Here is an 18,544-nt window from a genome sequence, read left to right as displayed (position 1 = left end):
TGCTTTGAGGCTTTTCTGATTTTCTTCTCCTGCAAAGGGAATGTTTTCAGGGGAACTCCAGCCATACTTCTTCCCCTCCTCTATGCACACTACATGGGAGAGAAGAGAAGCTGTGCTGTACCTCACTTGCAGTAAGTAGAAGAAACAAAATCTGAACTTGCATGTTTGCCAGATCTTGCCCTAATAGAAAAAAACAGCAGATGGGTAAAAAGGTTCTTGCCCCAGGTACCCACCTGTAACAATTTATAGCACCTGATTTGGGGGCATTAACCTGTGCATGCAAAATGTGTCCATTCTTATTATTCACTGTAAACATGTCATAAGCATGGAAATATGCCCAGCAAGGCTACTGGTGCAGGTACTGAAATAGAAAACAGCCCATTAAATAGAAGCAGTAAATACTCCAAAATGCAGTAGATCTTGTTCAGTTATATAGCACCAGGCAGGCATTAAACTTGGAAAACACTTGGCTCCATCTAAATCCTCTCCTTGCCATCCAACCTAACTCTGCACTGCAAGAAATTGAGGGGAAAACCAGCCAGGTAAAATCCACACAAGGGCTGCAAATACATTAGCACTTCAGTAACTGCTGGCTTCTAGAGCAAACACCTATTGCCATAAGAAACAGGCTCCACTAAAAGGTAAGAGAGGTGCAACACAGACAGGGGTTACTCTGCCAGGCCTCCTTGTCCAGAGCACAGACACATCCTGTGCAGTCCAGGGAGCAGAAACACTAAGCAGAATTCTCTACTGATGATAGGTGGTGGTTTTGTGCTGGAACACAGGACTGTGCAAGAGGCAGAAAGGAAACCATCCAACAAGATAATGGGAAAGGAGGGAGATAGCCCAACTCATACAGAAGTATCAGATGATCCTGAGCAAAGAGACAGATTTTTTTCTTTTTTCTATTTGTTTCTCTGCACTATTCTGGCCTGACTTAAGCACATGGGGGTTTTCTTTGTCAGGCTGAGATGTATATCAAGCCTGCCACGTGGAACTGAAGTAAGCTTTTCATTTCAGGGCTCCCCATATGATACAAATACCTTCTCTAAGGATCTGGTATGAAGTTCATAGGCAGATGTTTGCTAAGACATAATGCAGCTTCCTCTGGGTAACCCAGCCTCTGGACCAGCACAGACATGGGGACAGGACAGGTACCAGTGTCTTCCCAGCACCAAAGGGCCCAGACATGCTACCTGACCTGCCTACTGCAGGATGAAACCTGGCCATGCTTCATGGTACCTCGTGCTGTTGTCAGCCCCAGAACACAGACGCTTTTCTCTACCAAAGACCACAAAACCTCATTTACTCCCCTGATTGCATTAGCCACTATGAAACAAAAGTAATTTTTAATAAAGTGTGCCATGGCAGAGAAAAATTGATACAATCACAGAGCCAGGATAATAGGATTTAATTCTGCTTCAGATGTGCTAGTTTTAATAAAAAAGGATTGAGCAAATCTAAAATAAATTACAGTGAAAGGTCAGGCTTATTGCTTGTACAGTTATGTTAACTCTTCCACAGACACTTTTACAGACTGTATTTATGAGACCTTTTGATTTTCAGAAGAGGTATAAAGTACATCTGCAATTTTCCCATTATTTGCGGCAATGTTTCTTCTACAAGTGTCATTTCCCAGTGCTTCCATACAGATTTCTTTAACCGACATTTATAAGAAATGATGAGTTATTTATGGGGTGTTTTTGTTGAATTAGTGAAACTAATCCCCACTGGAAAGTTAAACCCAACCAGAAAAAAAAAAAAAATGTTAAGGGAACGATGATTCCCATTTGTGTGCCAGCGATGCTCGTGATTTCTTATTCATTAATCATTCCACTGTCATGGCATTTATTCAATAGGAAACTAATCAATTACCTGTTTTTATACGCAGCGGCATGCATACTGCAGGCACAGCCAGGGACTGACAAGCTCTCCAGCCAGCTGAACTACACCCATCCAGCCCCACTGAGCTGCTCGCCTTTGCCCTGGCTACACGAGTCTACCATGTGCACATGGGTGTTCTTGCATGCTTCTCTGTGTTTTTACACACCTTACATATGGAAGAGGAACCACCTGTTTTACGTCAGACTTGAGATGATGCCAAGACACAACTGGCTCTGCAGTTGCTACCAGGGAAATCCTGCTGATTTTGATCAAAGGAGATATTGGAAAGCAAAGAAAATCTCATCCACTTGTTGGTATCTGTCTGTAGCCATGCTTTCAGGGAACCTAAATACAAACCCATCAGCTGTGAGAACAGACAAAGTAAGCTGGGGCGTGTCATCAAATGTTAAAGTAAAATTAAATCTTGGTTTCTCTGCGAGTTCTGCTCAAGAGTCCAGCATCAGCTAAAAGCAGCTCCAGCAGCACAAGGCTGCACAAAAACACGGCCAGCAGCCACAGGGCAACAAGGACCTGCCACAGGACCAAGGATGGTGCTTGTGAAGCCCCTTGACAACTTTTGCTTAATTTCATCAACATTTCTGCTTTAAACAAACAAAAAAAATCTTCTTTAGACAGAAAAAAAAAAAAAATGGAGGTAGAATGGTTCCAAGAGCACAAACTTGTGTTTAACAAGTAGAAATGATGGACAGGATGTGTGCATTTAGAGGAACAGTGCCTGAAATAGAGAGGAATTGATTAGCTTTTGAATCTCTCTCTGAAAAAACAGCCAAGGAACACCAGACCAGATCCTGAACTATGGCAGGAGACACAGCACAGAAGGAGCAAAAGACAGTCCCAGTCACAAAATAATAGAGCCAAGGAGATGAAAGAGGTCAAGCAGGAACAAAAGACATCTAGAAGAAGCCAACAGCACTTGTAAGATCATTGGAAGAGAACATGAAACGGATCTCAGTGAACAAGTAAATATCAGCTGTCAAAAAAAAATCACAAAAACAAAGTTGTGTGGTCTTTTTGATGATTATTAGATGACTAGTAAACTGAAACAGGATGTTGTCTTCATTTTTCTATCTGGAAAAATATAGCAACTCTCAGAGATACCCTCCTCGACTTCACTTCAGCAGGTGAAGCATCTACTAAGTTCAGTATTTTGATAGATCCGTTCACATATACTTTTCCTTCTGATGCCACTGACTCTTTGACAAGATATCCGTATCCATTTCTAGCTAGATAAGATACAGACATAAACTACAGCCTTTGCACAGGACCTACTATTTATAACCTGCAGTGACTTCAGAGGATTCACATCAATCACAGCAGATCTCCAGCAAGAATGTGGTCCCCATCTGACAAAACTGACTGTCTTATTTTGTCTTTTATTTTAATAGGTTTCCTGCCAGCTGGATTTTGCCTCCATTTGATCAAGGGTACTAAGTCTTCAATCAACTCTTCTTGTGTTTTTTTTTTTTGCTCTATTTTTGAGAGCATTGACCTAAATCCATAAAAGGCAGTAAAAACAATACTGTTATTTCACAACTTATTACTGAAGCTAATTCCCAGAGAGAACAGTAATTGCTATAACAACCCTCAAAAGGTGGTCTCAAAGCTCTTTAAATCAGAAATAAATTGTGTACATAGGCAAGCTAGCAATGCTGCTGATCTTGTGTTCTAAGCACCTTCCTTTTCTGAGAAAAAACATAAAAAAACAGGTACGTAATCCACCAGCAGCCTTAGCAAAGCTGTATTTCCTCCAACTCATCCTGCTGGAGTAAGTGCAAGGAAGACTCTCCTTCGCTCTGCTGCACCCCAGCACATCAGGCAGGCTCTGACTGCCAGGTGTTTGGGGTTGCTTCATCTGGTCTAGTCCAGAAACATCTAGGAGCAAGGAAGAAGTGTGATCAATGATGAAAAGTCTTGGAATAACTTAGAGTGTAGTCATTTAATTCCAATCCAAAGGAAAAATATTATTTTCCCAATTGCTGTTTTAGCAGCAGATGTTATTAACTCTGTGTTATTTTAATTTCCTCTGCCAATGAAGCCTTCCTGACCACATGCAGACAGCCTACATTCAACACTGCATCAAGCCCTTTGTGCAGGAAAGGTGCAGGTTTCTGATGAGTGATGCCCTCAGCCCATGTACAGGATTCAAAAGGCAAATACAATGAGTAAGACAGAGGTAAATATGAAGGAAATCAAGTGGGCTCCAGCCAACCAAACATCCTTTTCAAAAGGAGTTCTGTATCTCAAAATAGCAATACCAAACATACAATCCACTGAGACACTTTTTCCACCTGCTATGATTCAGTAGAGCTTAGGGATATGGTTTAGTGGGGACTGTTAGTGTTAGGTCAGAGGCTGGACTCGATGATCTTGAGGTCTCTTCCAACCTAGAAATTCTGTGATTCTGTGTGCGAATAACATCATTGTGCTCCAGTTTTTAGTGAATTACTGCCCATAATCCTTGCTTTCTGCCTCTGCACCCAAGATTGGCTCTGGGGAGTCCTTATTAGACATATTTAGTCCATAACAGACATATTTTGGTCATTAGACAGATGACCAAAGTAGAATCAGGATTGTTAAACACAGTGACTGCGGCAATCTGTCAATACAGAGAGACCATTAGGAAAATAAAAATAGTAAGTTAACAATGCACAGAACGCTATATATCTTACAGCAGTCCAACAACTGCTGCCTGTGTTCAACCTCCTGCCAGGGATTCGGTCTCTTTATAAAATCATTGTGCCTGCCTTGCCAATTCAAATCACCTTTATTGCTGAAAAGAAACACTGAGCATCAGAAAGGAACAAGATTTGCCACAGCATACAGAACCTGATGCTTTTAATAGCAGAAAAAAAATGATTATGGAAATATGTTCTGTTTTTCAGTTGTTTTTGGCTGATTTCTCACTCATCCAGAGCTGCTGCTTGTAAGGATCTCTGGCAAGAAATTATGATGCTCATCTGATGGCACAATGAGTCTCATTCCCTCTGCCTGGTAGGGGCTCCAGGTGATGGTAAGGATACCCCCAAATATCTGATAGGCTGTTCTCCAGCACCATTGGCATGAAGTTATCTGCACTTCAGGGTGAGGTGGGTGGCATACCTTAAACAGCCTCCACCACTACTTTGTGCTCAAACACTGGGCCAGGCTTCCTGGCAAGGTGGTTGATGCCCCAGGCCTGGCAGTGTTCAGGAGGTAGTTGGTAATGCTCTTAATGAAAGGCTTTAACTTCTGGTTAGCCCTGAGGTGGTCAGGCAGCTGGACTTGATCTTGCTAGGTCCCTTCCACATGAACTATTCTAATTCTAACTTCTTCCAGTCACAGCTGTATCATTTTATGGAATTGCAGGCATAGTCATCTCCTTCGACCATTATCAATCAGGCCAAGGCATGCCAGTTTGTAAGGCAAGAGCTTGAGCTTGGCCCCATGCTGCTGAATCAGCACAGCATGGCCATGGCTCTACCAGCACCTGCAGTCGAGCACATGCACACAAAAAGCATAAAACCATGCATAAAAGCATTGCACTCGGGATGACTTCCCACTTTTCAGCCCGTCCCACCAAGGACAGGATAGGGACTAGGACCTGTGTTCAGACAGCAAACCCTTACACTACAGTACTCTAAATACACTGCTAAAACCTAAATACACTCCTAAAGCAGGATGCTTGTCAGTGTTTTAACAAAATCCTATTAGCATCCAAGAAATAAGTGGCCTAACATCATTTTAGTGTTTCTGATTCTGCCTCAGGTTCACTACAAAGCAACTTGCAGCTCGATAAACTTTGACATGTTCTCATGTTATAAAAACAAAGTCAAAAACTTATTTATTCACTTTTTACCTCATAAGTCCCAAATCAATAATTGCACCTATTGATCAACAACATAAATTCAAAACATTAATTTACACCGAGTACCGTAACCTAATAAGAATGCAACAACTGTATTTGTGAAATTGATTTTCCTTTTGTTACTAGCAGAAAATCTTCAGGCCCGTACAATAATCAGATACAGCACACAGAGGAGTTAATTAGCACTGAATACCACAAAAAGCAAAAACTAAATTTCTTTTTAAGTACAGAACGGAAATGTTGAGTTTCCAGGGCCGATGTTTAAACAAAAGAAATTTCTTGTACCTCTTCTACATGCGCATTCAAGAAATGTGAATCACAGAAAGGTGAATTTCAGAGCCTGCTAAAATCACTTTGTAACATAAACAAGTGAAATGATTTCAGAGGTACAGACCCACAGAAGCTGTAAAGTAATGCTGAAACATTATTTCAGAAGGGCAGCGTTTTTGTTAGTTTGTTTTGTTAGTTTGTTTGTTTTTGTTTTGTTTTGTTTATTTTATTTTTAATTCCAGCAACAGTTTTAACAGTAAGTCACCGAAGCACAATCCAAAGCGGTGCCATGATGTTTATACTGTTTTTTGGCACAGAGGCTCCTACCTTCAAGCATCAATCGAACACAAGTGCATACAGAGCTCAGTCCTTGCAGGCTGGCTCCGAGCTGCTCATGGTATTGTTCTGAGCACTGCATCCATGGGAACTGACAACTGAAACTCTGGCAGAGACCTTTTTAAGTTAAACTTCTACAGTCTTGGGGCAGGAAGGGCTATCCAAGCTCTCCCTCATGTGACCCCTATCCATTCATCCAAGCACTTTGCAGGTACTTTTGGCAAGGAGTGGCAAAATGGGAGGAGACGGCTGGACTACAGCCTTACTGAGATAGAAATCTGGGCAGGAGCATCTCAGCACAGCCATGGCACCAGCCTCACCCACGAGGGAACAGAGCAGCTCCATCCTCACGGTTCCTCCGTTCAGCTCCACCAACATCACCTGGGGTCTGAACAAGAAAAGCATAACAGAGAAGTATAACACTGTTTGTGCAAACTACACTGTCCTGAAACCAAACACACTGCTCCAGCGCCTTCAGAGGCAACTCCACTCACTCAGCAGCAAATTACAGTGGCTTTCCTTTAAATTCCAGTTTATTACCAATAAAAATAGATAGATTTAGCCATCAATCTCCAGATGATTGCACAGAGTTTCCCCAACACAGCTCTTGCCCTAGCTTGGCACAGGCATTTGTTTTGAAGCTCCAACCTTTTCCCTCAGTGTTTCAAACGCTAGCAGAGGAGCCTGCTGAGGGAGCAGCCTTTGCATGATAACCCGGAGTCGTGCCAAGACACCCAATCTGTTCATTTGGACAGGTTTCCAAGGAGCCTCCTCATGAAAATATCCATGATGTCAACTGGCCCAGCAGGATTTGAAATAAGGCCTGGATGCAGAAGCTTCCTCTCAACCAAAAGCTGCATTTATCTTAAGGGCATCTCACACACTTGTGTGACTGTTGGTTACAGGGTTACAGCCCACCCCACTGCCCAAAAACAAAGCTCCAATGTTTAAAACAAGTCACAGTTGGCTGCCCAAAACCAGGGTCTGGAGAGAGAACAGACTCCAAAGCAGCTCTGAGATGGGTCTGTAGCACCCAGAGATACTCAAATCAGGCAGCTACAGGGCACAGGAGAAGATCAGAGAGGCAATGACCTCCCTTGTGATGGGGCACAAGGTACCCGGTGAAAACACTAATGCATATAGTTAAAATCCTATGGAGGCACTGGGGGTTTCCAAGCTCCAGGAGCAGGTACAAGTGTCACCCCAAGATGGAGGGGACAGTCACCAGCTCAGAGGTCTTCTCCTGTCACCCAGAGCAGAAACCAGGCAAGCACAAAACACATCAGGTTAAGTTTTATAGAAAGGTGATGACTGAAGCTGTGGGTTGATGGCGCACAGTATGTGGGCGAAACACATCCAGCTAAAGCAGCCTTTTAAGTCAAAAACACCCATAAAACACGTATATTTAAATATATATAGATATATATAATAGATAAATATATAGGAAAAAATTAACTGTTCAGTGGCACAACTCAAATTATGAACTGAATCAGGGCTCCAGGTTGACCCCTGATTAGTACATTTACCAACACATTGAGTTAGACCCCCAAGTTGTTGAGCAGTATTTAAATACTCATTTAAATACTGAGTATTTAAATGAGTAATAAATGAGTATTTAAATACTCATTTAAATACTCAGCTAGGAAAACATTGGTCTACAAAAGGTGTATCGACCTCTAATGAACAGCTGTTTGGTTTTTGGTTTTGTTTTTGTGTGTGTGTGTGGTGTTGGTTTTGTTTTGTTTTTTTCCCAGAAGAAGACAAGAGCACTTCACTCACAATTTCTATTCAGATATTTTGACTAACTAAAAGACTCCGTATCAGCAAAGAGCTGAAAACCAGCTATTTTTCTCTGATCTTATTGTGCCTACTGCCACATAAGGAGTTCATTTTAAAAAGCAGTAGTCAATGAACAGGTATTTCAGGCAAAAAAAAAAAAAAAGAGCAATTAGCAAGTTCAAGTTCTATCTGTATGTTTATAAAGGATACAGCTAGTGACACATAATAAATATGAAAAGGACGTTTATGGTTTACCAATACAGTTGCTTACTATATTGCTGACTTTACTATAAGATGATAGAGTTTTATAACCCATTCCTCAAGCCAAATGAGGATTAAATTTTTGTGACAGGAAATTTCTTCAAGAACCTTCAAGTCCTACGAGGAGCGGCTGAGGGAGCTGGGCTTGTTCAGCCTGGAGAAGAGGAGGCTCAGGGGTGACCTTATCGCTCTTTTTAGGTACCTCAAGGGAGGCTGTAGCGAGGTGAGGGTTGGTCTGTTCTCCCACGTGCCTGGTGACAGGACGAGGGGGAATGGGCTTAAGTTGAGCCAGGGGAGTTTTAGGTTAGATGTTAGGAAGAACTTCTTCACTGAAAGGGTTGTGAGGCACTGGAACAGGCTGCCCAGGGAAGTGGTGGAGTCACCATCCCTGGAAGTCTTCAAAAGACGCTTAGATGTAGAGCTTAGGGATATGGTTTAGTGGAGGGCTGTTAGTGTTAGGTTGGAGGTTGGACTCGATGACCTTGAGGTCTCTTCCAACCTAGAAAATTCTGTGATTCTGTGATTCTGTGAACCTTGAACTGTAATCAAGCTGGTACCTGAACAAACCAATATATTTATTTGGAAACAGGCACTGACCACTTACACCATGGGTATACCCTTGGAATTTTGTAAAAGCTCCATGAAATTCAGAAGCCACAAGAGCGCAACAGTTGGCATGATTTGTGTAAAATCTCAATTGCAGTTTTATTAGTTGAAGGACTATGATGCCTAGGATTACTGCCATAATTTCGAATACTCAGCAGTCAAGCCTTTTTTATTTTCCTAAGTAGAAATCACAAAATAAAAGGCAAAACCAAACCAACCAACCCCATCCCACCCCAAACCACCAAAGAGATAAGAACCTATGTAACTGGAATTTCAGGCCATGTTGAAAAAACGTGAAAGCAAAACTTCTAAGGAAAGAGGTAAGAGATTTACTAGACTGCCAACCTTTACCACAAAGCAGTCTCACAAGGAAGGCCCACCTTTAAGTTGGAGAAAGACAACATGTAATTAATGCTAGTTACCAACATTCTGAGCAGATTTTAAGACTTTGTGGCCTTCAGCAGTATCCAACTAATTAACGGAGAAGATAAATGAAGGTGACTTTTCATGCTGCTTCCTATATGCAAGAAACTGCCCTGTAGAAGCCAGAAGGTCTGTTCTCTGTAGGAGCGTCTGTAGTCTGACCTCCCCAGCCCCTCAATGCCTACAGCATGAATGACTTATGCCACCACCACCAGATGCCTCTGCACTTCTGGCGCTTTCCAAGCTAGCAGCAAGAGTTGCCCCTTGCCACAAGTCTCAGTTCCACCGTGCTCTTTTCCAGGTGATTTATTTGCAGTAGTGGATGTACAGTCCCCCAAGAAAGAGATATAACCCAAGAGCAATGCTCTGCAGTTAGCTGGCTAAGTGAACAAATGCACTCCAAGCAAGACATCGAGTTTCTCTGGCTCCCCTGCTTAAGTGGGGCTTCTCCTGTAGGCATTCCCTGTGCCCAAATCCAAGTGTTTGCATAATTCCTGTACAAGCACAGGTCACAAAACAACTGTATTAGTGGAGTGTGACGTGGTTGACAGTCAGCTGAATATGAGCCAGCAGTGTGCTCAGGTGGCCAAGAAGGCCAACAGCATCCTGGCTTGTATCAGAAGCAGTGTGGCCAGCAGGGCTAGGGAAGTGATTGTCCCCCTGTACTCGGCTCTGGTGAGGCCGCACCTCGAGTACTGTGTTCAGTTTTGGGCCCCTCGCTACAGGAAGGACATGGAGGTGCTCGAGAGAGTCCAGAGAAGGGCAACAAAGCTGGGGAGGGGCCTGGAGAACAAGTCCTACGAGGAGCGGCTGAGGGAGCTGGGCTTGTTCAGCCTGGAGAAGAGGAGGCTCAGGGGCGACCTTATCGCTCTCTGCAGGTACCTCAAGGGAGGCTGTAGCAAGGTGGGGGTTGGCCTGTTCTCCCACGTGCCTGGTGACAGGACAAGGGGGAATGGGCTAAAGTTGCACCAGGGGAGGTTATTCTGCGTCTGGTAGACTTCAGCTCCAAACTATTGTATTTTAGTAACACAACACAGGTATGGGAAAAAAAAAAAACAGTAATATACTTTAATAAAGCATTAACATACATTGTATCATATCAAGAGACAACACAGGTAAGGCTGTCACAAAAATACAGGCACTACTAGTATTTTATTTAAGATCACAGGAGATGAGAAAGTTTGAAAGCAGATGAGGAACAGCCACACACACCCCTTATATTCAGCTACCATAGCCTGAAAGCTATGAGAGGTACAAGAGCAATACAAACAAATCCAACTACTCTGAACAGTATCCAAGTACGTGGGCCAATTTGTACCAGAAGTATAGTTACCAGAAGACATAAGGTTCATATCAGTTTTTATATGTACAACTTAAGAAACAAATGTAATTTTTAAAGAGTTCAGAAGTTAACTTTCAACAACACTATGTAGACTTGAAGGCAGTAAATCTTACTCCTATTAAGGCTATTTTGAAAGGATGGATATCATGCAAATGCAATCAAAACAATACGTTACATTTCAAAATATGCAAAAGTTCAATTTTAACTTTCAAAAAAAAAAATATCAAACATTATAACTGTGATCCACCAAAGCGTTTTACATACATGCTTGAAGCTAAGTACATGGACTAAACTGTCAGAGAGGGTAACGAATACCAAACTTGAGTATCTCAACCAGACCAGAAGTACAGTGATCAGTTCCTTCCAGCATCACCACAAATGCCAATGCCTGCACCAAACATTTGTCATTCAGAGGCTGCTGCTGGCTGCAAAATTCAACGTGCTTTTTCAAGCTGTAAGGCCTGCATAGCTTGTTGTTGGTTGTTTTTTAATAGCTCTGGCATTAATTTGTGATCACTGGATATACTTAACACCTCCAATGAACATGGGGAAGAGGTGTGCACAGAAAGAGCCTGTGGATTGACTGCAGACAGCACACAGCTGGAAGCACATAACAAGTTACTTACATCAGGCATTCAGACAGATTCTCCTTAGCTCCCATACACTGTACCCCTTGCTTATGATCTCAAAGAGAAAAACCATTACCAGCATTAGCACTAAATCTATAAAGCAAGGCCAATTAACAAGAAATAGAATCTTAGTTAATATTTTAGTATAGCGATGCTACTTGTTCAAATGGTATCTAAAGATGGCTTATGTTACCAGCAGGTAGGAAACTTCATTTTTTCTTTAGGTCATTATAATAACTTGAAATTAAGTACAATGAAGATGGCCAGCTGTGTAACTTTTATCACCACTCAAAAATAAAGTGTTGATAACTTGAAAATAAGTAAAGGAAAAATAACACTAGAACCGTTGTGACCTCTCCCAGGATGTTACGTGCACCATGAGAAGTGCTAGACTGCTGCAATACTTTCTTTCTTCAACCCCAATGCTATCATAATCAAATTGTAGTTGTGTACTCCAAAGGAGACAAGTTATTTTCAGTCCTTTTATATCATATTTCTTCAGCTACTATCAAATTGCCTGAAGGTTCGGACTTTTCAGAAGTTCCTCCTATGACATTACATTCAGTGCTTACAAGTTTCTTAGAAGCAGTACTCCTCATCTAAGAAAAATGTAGTTAAAAGTAAGAAGATTCCTTTATTTCAGTCCATCTAATTTTGAGTCACAGCAGCGTATCATTTGGATTCTGCTAGGCACATACTGTGTGGATATGTGCAACATGAAGAACGAAAACGGAAATGAAAGATCCATTTTACTTTAATCCTGACCAGCAGCTGTTAGCAATTTTCTTTAGTTATCACTGTGGGACATGATGGATGGGAAGACTCAATATGCTGAGGAACTAGTATATAGTATACAAGTGCGCTCAAGGACTGTGTTCAACAGCACATTTAGTTTAACTAGGAACTACAGACTGTAAGAGATAACAGATAGTTCCTGGGAGTATCTATCATTCTTCAGAGAAGGTGTCTGATGATCAAGAGGATAATATCTGGAAGAACGACTGCATGATCTTTTGCTACATGGCTAGCATACCATGTCACTGAGGAAGAAAAGTGAATATTAACTCAAGTGGTAATGAAAACCAAGAAATCTGCATAAAAGAACAAGTTGAGATATTACCATTTTAAGTTTACATATACTTTGCAAAGAATACAAAAAACAGATACACAAGAACATGCAAGTGAAACAAAGCTAATCTGCAATAAACAGGAAAACAGAATACACATTCTAATACTTAAGGCATTAAAAAGTTCACTTGATTATGCTAAAGAGTAGCAATGGAATAAGGTCTAGACCTAGCCAATGTAATTAAATAAAAATTCATTTGGCTCTTCCAGCCTTTATTTCCCTCCTCCTTTTTACATGTTTTTATAACTTCAGATCATAAAGTTACCAAGTGACATAGGAGATGAGAAGTAATTGTAAATAAGGCATCTTCCTCTATTAGTAGCAATGCTCCAGAGATTTGTGATTATTTAGATGTAGCTGCATAGCCATTTTACAGACCATGATTAGACTAGATGTCCTTCTGTCAAGGATAAAAGAGGATGTCGACTACTCTGATACCAAAGATATTTGAAAAGACATCCTTTTCCAAGTTCACCCTATCCCACCTGGGGTGCATACTCATTTAAAAGCATATTGACACCCATCACTAGCCCTCTGTCTGAAAGATGTGCCCCATCATTGTTATTAGGCATACCTCTCAACTCAGATGAATCTCAACAAATAAACAACATTTTTTTAATCTACAAGCCTTACAAATAAAAGCCCAGTACAAATAATTAATGACTTGGTCCCCAAACAAAAGCTATACACCAAAATACAAAATCCAATTAGTAATCTTTCAAGATGCCAGGCCAAGCCATCACACTCATTTTGCACAAAACCTTAAATGCAAACTATCAAGGAAATCTAGAAATTACTCATCAACCTTATAGAGATTAATCCCAGAACACCTCAGAGCCATTCCAGTAGATTTTAATTGACATGAAACAATGAGGACAGAAGTGTGTCCTAGAATTCATGAGAAGTTTTATGAAACTCAAGAATATTTTATGAAAGCCAATAGTTTTACAAAATTCAGAGAAAGGTAGCCAACACAAGCATGAAATACAAAGCAATTTTATCACCTCAAACCACTCAAGAAGGAAGCAAACTGTACTAGTAGAAATCTACAAGTCGTCTTCAAGGAAAGTACCATGTAAAGCACACTGCATTAATCTAGACTTGACATTATAAGGGCAAGCCTCGCTGTGGCAAGGTCCATACTAAACACCAGATCAGAGACAAAAGATTAAAGTAAAACATTAGATGTCACAGTCACTGTTCTACTGATCTGGGAAAGGCAGAGACTCCAAGGTGAACAGAAACTATGAACCTGCCATTCTCGCAAAGTCAAAAAAAAAAAAAAACAGTACATCCAACACTTTCATCCCTTCATTAAAATAGAAGTACTAAAAAGGAGCACTCCATAACATATCCCCATTGCTTCTGACTGACATTTGGAATCAAAGGTAAAAGCAGAAAGTTAGCAGAGATAATTAGAGCAACAGAGATCTTTTAGCACAAGGCAGCATATCCGAGCAGCCTACCAACCAGGAGATGATGAACTTTGTTTGCTACTTAAAAAAGAAGCTATTAGTCGACTACTTCAGTTCATTAGGCGTATAAAAAGTTTCATCTAGAGGTCATTCCAAAAAACACCTCGCCTTGTGTTTAAGCATATATGCAGCCCAACAGAAACCGGTGATAATAAGGAAAAAAAATCTAAGTATCTGTTGGCTTTCCTTCTGGGTATTTCTGAGAAAAATGTCAATTTAATGCTGACAGCAAACAAGGATGTCAGTCTAATTAGATTTTTTGTTTTGGCATGCTCCTGATCCTATCTATATACTCTGAAGAAAATCTGATTGATGATGAAGGCACAATTATACAAACCTTAACATTCACTCTAGGTGTAGCTATGCAGAAAAGGGTTGGGGGAGGGAGGGGGAGAGGGGGAACAAAGGTGAAGTACATTTCTCTTCAAATAATTTTAATTCAGTTTATTTTCCCACAGCCATATAAATTTAAAATATGAAACAACAATAATACAGCTATAGAATCTAGGTTTCCTTTCAAAGCAGCAGCATATAAAACATATAAAAGCTAAAACTTCAGCATAAGCTTAAAAAAACAAGGACTGAGTGAATTTTGCAGAAGACATGAAATTCACAAAATACAGTACACAAAAATACTGGAATGCATAAAATATAAAGCTACACATTCTAGGTAATGAAAGACATTGTAAATATACAAAATTTGCTAAGTTAAACCAAGGGATTTGTGAGCAAGTACCATGAATACAAAGAAGTTGGCAATTAATACTTGTAGATGAAGACAAGAAAGAGGCAGTTTTATATTTAGCATTCATTTTGCGAGTTCACGACTTCACTTTCTTAGCATCTTTTTTTCCGGAGTTCTCAGTAGCCAAATCTGCTTTTCTCTTCTGTGACTAAAAAGGAAAAGAAAAAAATAATTAATTCCAGCAAATGGTGGCATCATACCACAATGTTTTTAAGTACATTAACTATTTTAAAAGACAAGAAACATTAATACATTCTATTTTTCAATTCAGTTTTCTAGGAGTTAACAGAAGGGTAAACAAAAATCCCAGATTTAGACACTTAAGTCTGCTACCCTTTTTGCTTTATTGATGTTCTGCATTACGTGGTCTCAATGGTACAAGTACTATGCACATCACGAATGGGATGAGAAGATCAGGACCTTGATTTATTTAGAGCTTTGCTGTTGTAAAAGTGACAAATATTTAAGATAAAAGGAGCACTTCTTACTTCTTCCTCCAGAAACTAGTACATAGTGGAGTAACAACAATTTTAGATTGAAGTCAACACATCACGTAAACATGTAGGCAGAAAGAAGAATAGCTGTTTTCTTTAAAAGTGCCTTAGCTACTTACACTAAAGCCTTTTCTCAAAAAAAATAAGTAAGGACCCAAAATATTGTGAATTGGGAACACCTGCATAGAATCTTGGAGAGCTGCGAATAGACAGATATTTGTTTAATCTCTCAACTAATGGTTTATATTTAAACAGTTACTATTACCTTCTTTTTCGTTTCCTAACAAAAATATAATTGAATTCTACCCCCCTGGAAATAAAGTGCTGCTCAACATACCGATGTGACTTTTGATCCTCTTTTCTTCTTTTCAGCTCGTTCTTTTTCCTCAATTTCCATATTCTCTTTTTCTATTAATGATATGAGAGTATTACAGCGTCTCTGAAACTCCTGAGGAAACAGAGAACAACAAATATTATATGCAACATACAAACTCTCTCGTTTACAAAAAAAAAAAAAAACTTGAATTCCAAAATACTCAGTTTTTCCAGAAGTATTCAATACCCAGACTGGTAAGATGAACTTTGTTATTGCACATCCGTCTTTATCTTAGTGCAACCTTTTCTATAAGGAGAGAAAGGTAAGATATTTACTGAAATATTCGGCTTCCTGACAGTTTTCAGGACTGCCTATATCTTCCAAGCTGATGTTCCTAAAGACTGATGCAATCTTTCATCATGTTTATGTGAAGCAAATAATATCCTGCTGCCAGCATACTATGCCAGATTTTAGGAAGAGGGGTCTTCAGGTACATATTTAAAGCAGGAAGAAATCAAAGCTATCTTCAGCAATATTTTGCGGTGGCACACAGACATTTTGTGACAAAGTAGGACACTTTAAGCTCTCAACTGGCAAAAATCTATCCAGTTTTAAGCCTTGAACACACTGTTGTATGTACCTTCAGTCAAAAAGCACCCAAAAGATAGGAGGCCTTAAATACTTTTAAGCATTAAAACTTCCAAGTCATCTGAAAATGTTCAAGATTAAATAACAAAAATGTCATTTATACATTAAAAAATATTTCCAGTACAATTGTCACAATACTTCCATTGTACTTAATAAGAGTTGGCTTGGTAGCAGAAATCATTTGATTCCTGTATCCCATCTGGAAAAACAGATCTCTTACCAAATACCGAATATGTACTTATTTCTATTATGATTATTGTTTTAAGTATGTTGAAAACAGCAATTCCATGGGCTTCTCTTTCTAGCACAAGGCAGGAAGGTTTCTTCTGATGAAAAAAGCTGGAAAAGAACATCTTATCTATTAAACTCAGTGAAAAAAAATGTGATCTATAAGCTACCCGAAAATAGCCTAGTAGCATAAAGCTCAACCTACAACTGGTCTATTCACCATGAAGTGAACAGGTGACCTTTTTGCCCAGGAATCAGTCTCCATTTTCTTAGTATCTGTAACCTGTATACTGCCTCAGCCATCATGCATGATCTTGATCCTGATCGTTCTGAAACAGACAAGCATATGACTCATTTTGGAGAAGTTCATGTCCTAAGACTAACTATTTTCCTTAAGTTCTCAAGGTGCCACAGATTCCTCTACAAATGGGGCTGCAAGGCCTTGGATGAAAGCTGCACAATCCAGAATGAACACAGAATCCTTCAACCTTTCTTATAAGCAAAGAGAAATATTCAGGAAGTTTTTCTTAACAACTCCCTGCTGGAAAGGTTCCAGTCCCATGCATGTAGTTTTACAGTCATTTCTGCCACATCCATGTAAAAGTAACCCCAAATCCCCCAACCACAACCATAAATATTCTCGTGTCAACCAATAAAACTCCTCAAATTTCATGCAAACAACAGCATTCAGATAAAAAGGCAACAAGTTTGAGAAAACTTGGGTGCAAGCCATCCCAAAATGTATTGCATCCCCAAACACAGAACAGAGATCTGTCCCAAAATACTTCACAAATCAATAGAGATGATTGAAAAGAGGCAGAAGCAGAAAAATGATTGCCAGTATGTCAGAAGCATTTTCCATCATTTGAATTTGTGCATGTTACACTGAAAGACAAAGGAGCTGTAGGCAGAGACTGATGACAATCTGGTCCACAAAAGCAAGCAGTTCAACCTTCCTGAGTGTAAAAGAAATTACTTGGTGTTAAATTCAAGACAAACAGTTATCAGAAATGTGACAAGAAATAACCTCTGACATTTGCCTACAGCACTGAGAAAAGTTCTCATATTTGAAAGGAAAAAAAACGCTTGCATAGATGCATATGTTTACTATAATCAAGTGTTCAGGTTGACATTTAGTCTTTCCAGACTGCTACTCCAGAACGTGCAGAGGATGGACTCAAAAACAACTTTCTCAGGAGAATCGCAGAAGCAGTTGACAGTAGCATGTAGTATGCACACAGGTTTCTGCTTCACCTACTGTTACAAAGAGAATCTGCATTATAAATTCTGCGCTGAACTCCTGAAATTTCTGTATGGACTGATCCATCTCATTTCAGTACTATAAAAATACACTTCAAGTTTAAAATGCCCTGCACCTTTAGAGTTGCAATTTCATTCAGTATGGCTGATACTTTTCTCCTTAGGATTGAAAGAGATGAGATGTACTTTGCTCTCCACTTCATAGTTATAAAGACTAGTATTGCAATAAATAAGATGGGAGCACTGAACCATCACCTTCTGCATGACCGAAGGCATAGATGGTGGCTTGATAGAGAAAGTAGAAGTCTGAAGCTCTGTCAACAGGCCTGTACGTTCCTGTATTTACATAATCGTTTCTTACACTGGCTAGGGTTACAGAAAGGTAAAAGAACGTACATAAATTATGCCTAGAAAACAGATACGTGATTCACTACTGCCATGATATTCTGCATTCTTTCTGCATGGACAGAAATAAAAGAATAATTACTAAACCATAAAATTAAGCTTTGGTGCATAGTTTAAAAAAATCATAGTTTTAGGCATTCAAGTTCTGAAAATTTACATTTTGGGTTAAAAAACTGTTAATGTTATAATAAATCACTGAAGCAGAATCTTTGTTTTCCAAAGAGAAACCTTCAGGAGGAAAAGAAACTGAAATAAGAAGATGGAAGGTAAATAAGCTTCTTATACGGAATTCAAGAGACATCTAGTGGTTACTTGAACACAAAGTCTGAGAGCCCAGTAGCAAGTACTTGCCAGAATTACACTGCCCTCCCTTTCTATCCTTTCATGAGTTTGAATGTAATGAAAGGTAATTTTGATGTCACATGAACTTCACTGTTCTAAGAAGGCGT

The 18,544-nt window shown here is 39.8% G+C and overlaps 1 protein-coding gene across 1 annotated transcript in view; it reads right to left on the bottom strand.

Moving 5' to 3' along the window:
- Nucleotides 1-10,466: 10,466 nt before the first annotated feature.
- LOC309883117 (putative global transcription activator SNF2L1) overlaps nucleotides 10,467-18,544 on the bottom strand; it is a 33,240-nt gene continuing 25,162 nt past the window's right edge. Inside the window, exons 23-24 of the mRNA XM_082770894.1 lie at nucleotides 15,576-15,686; nucleotides 10,467-14,892 (exon numbers count right to left, since the gene is read on the bottom strand). Coding sequence (XP_082627020.1) covers nucleotides 14,821-14,892; nucleotides 15,576-15,686 — 183 coding nt within the window. The 3' untranslated portion in view covers nucleotides 10,467-14,820. The remainder of the gene's footprint in view (nucleotides 14,893-15,575; nucleotides 15,687-18,544) is intronic.

This window comes from Aythya marila (genome assembly GCF_965140915.1).
Source record: "Aythya marila genome assembly, chromosome: 13".
NCBI lineage: Eukaryota > Metazoa > Chordata > Aves > Anseriformes > Anatidae > Aythya > Aythya marila.
This window is presented reverse-complemented; position numbering and strand designations above follow the sequence as displayed.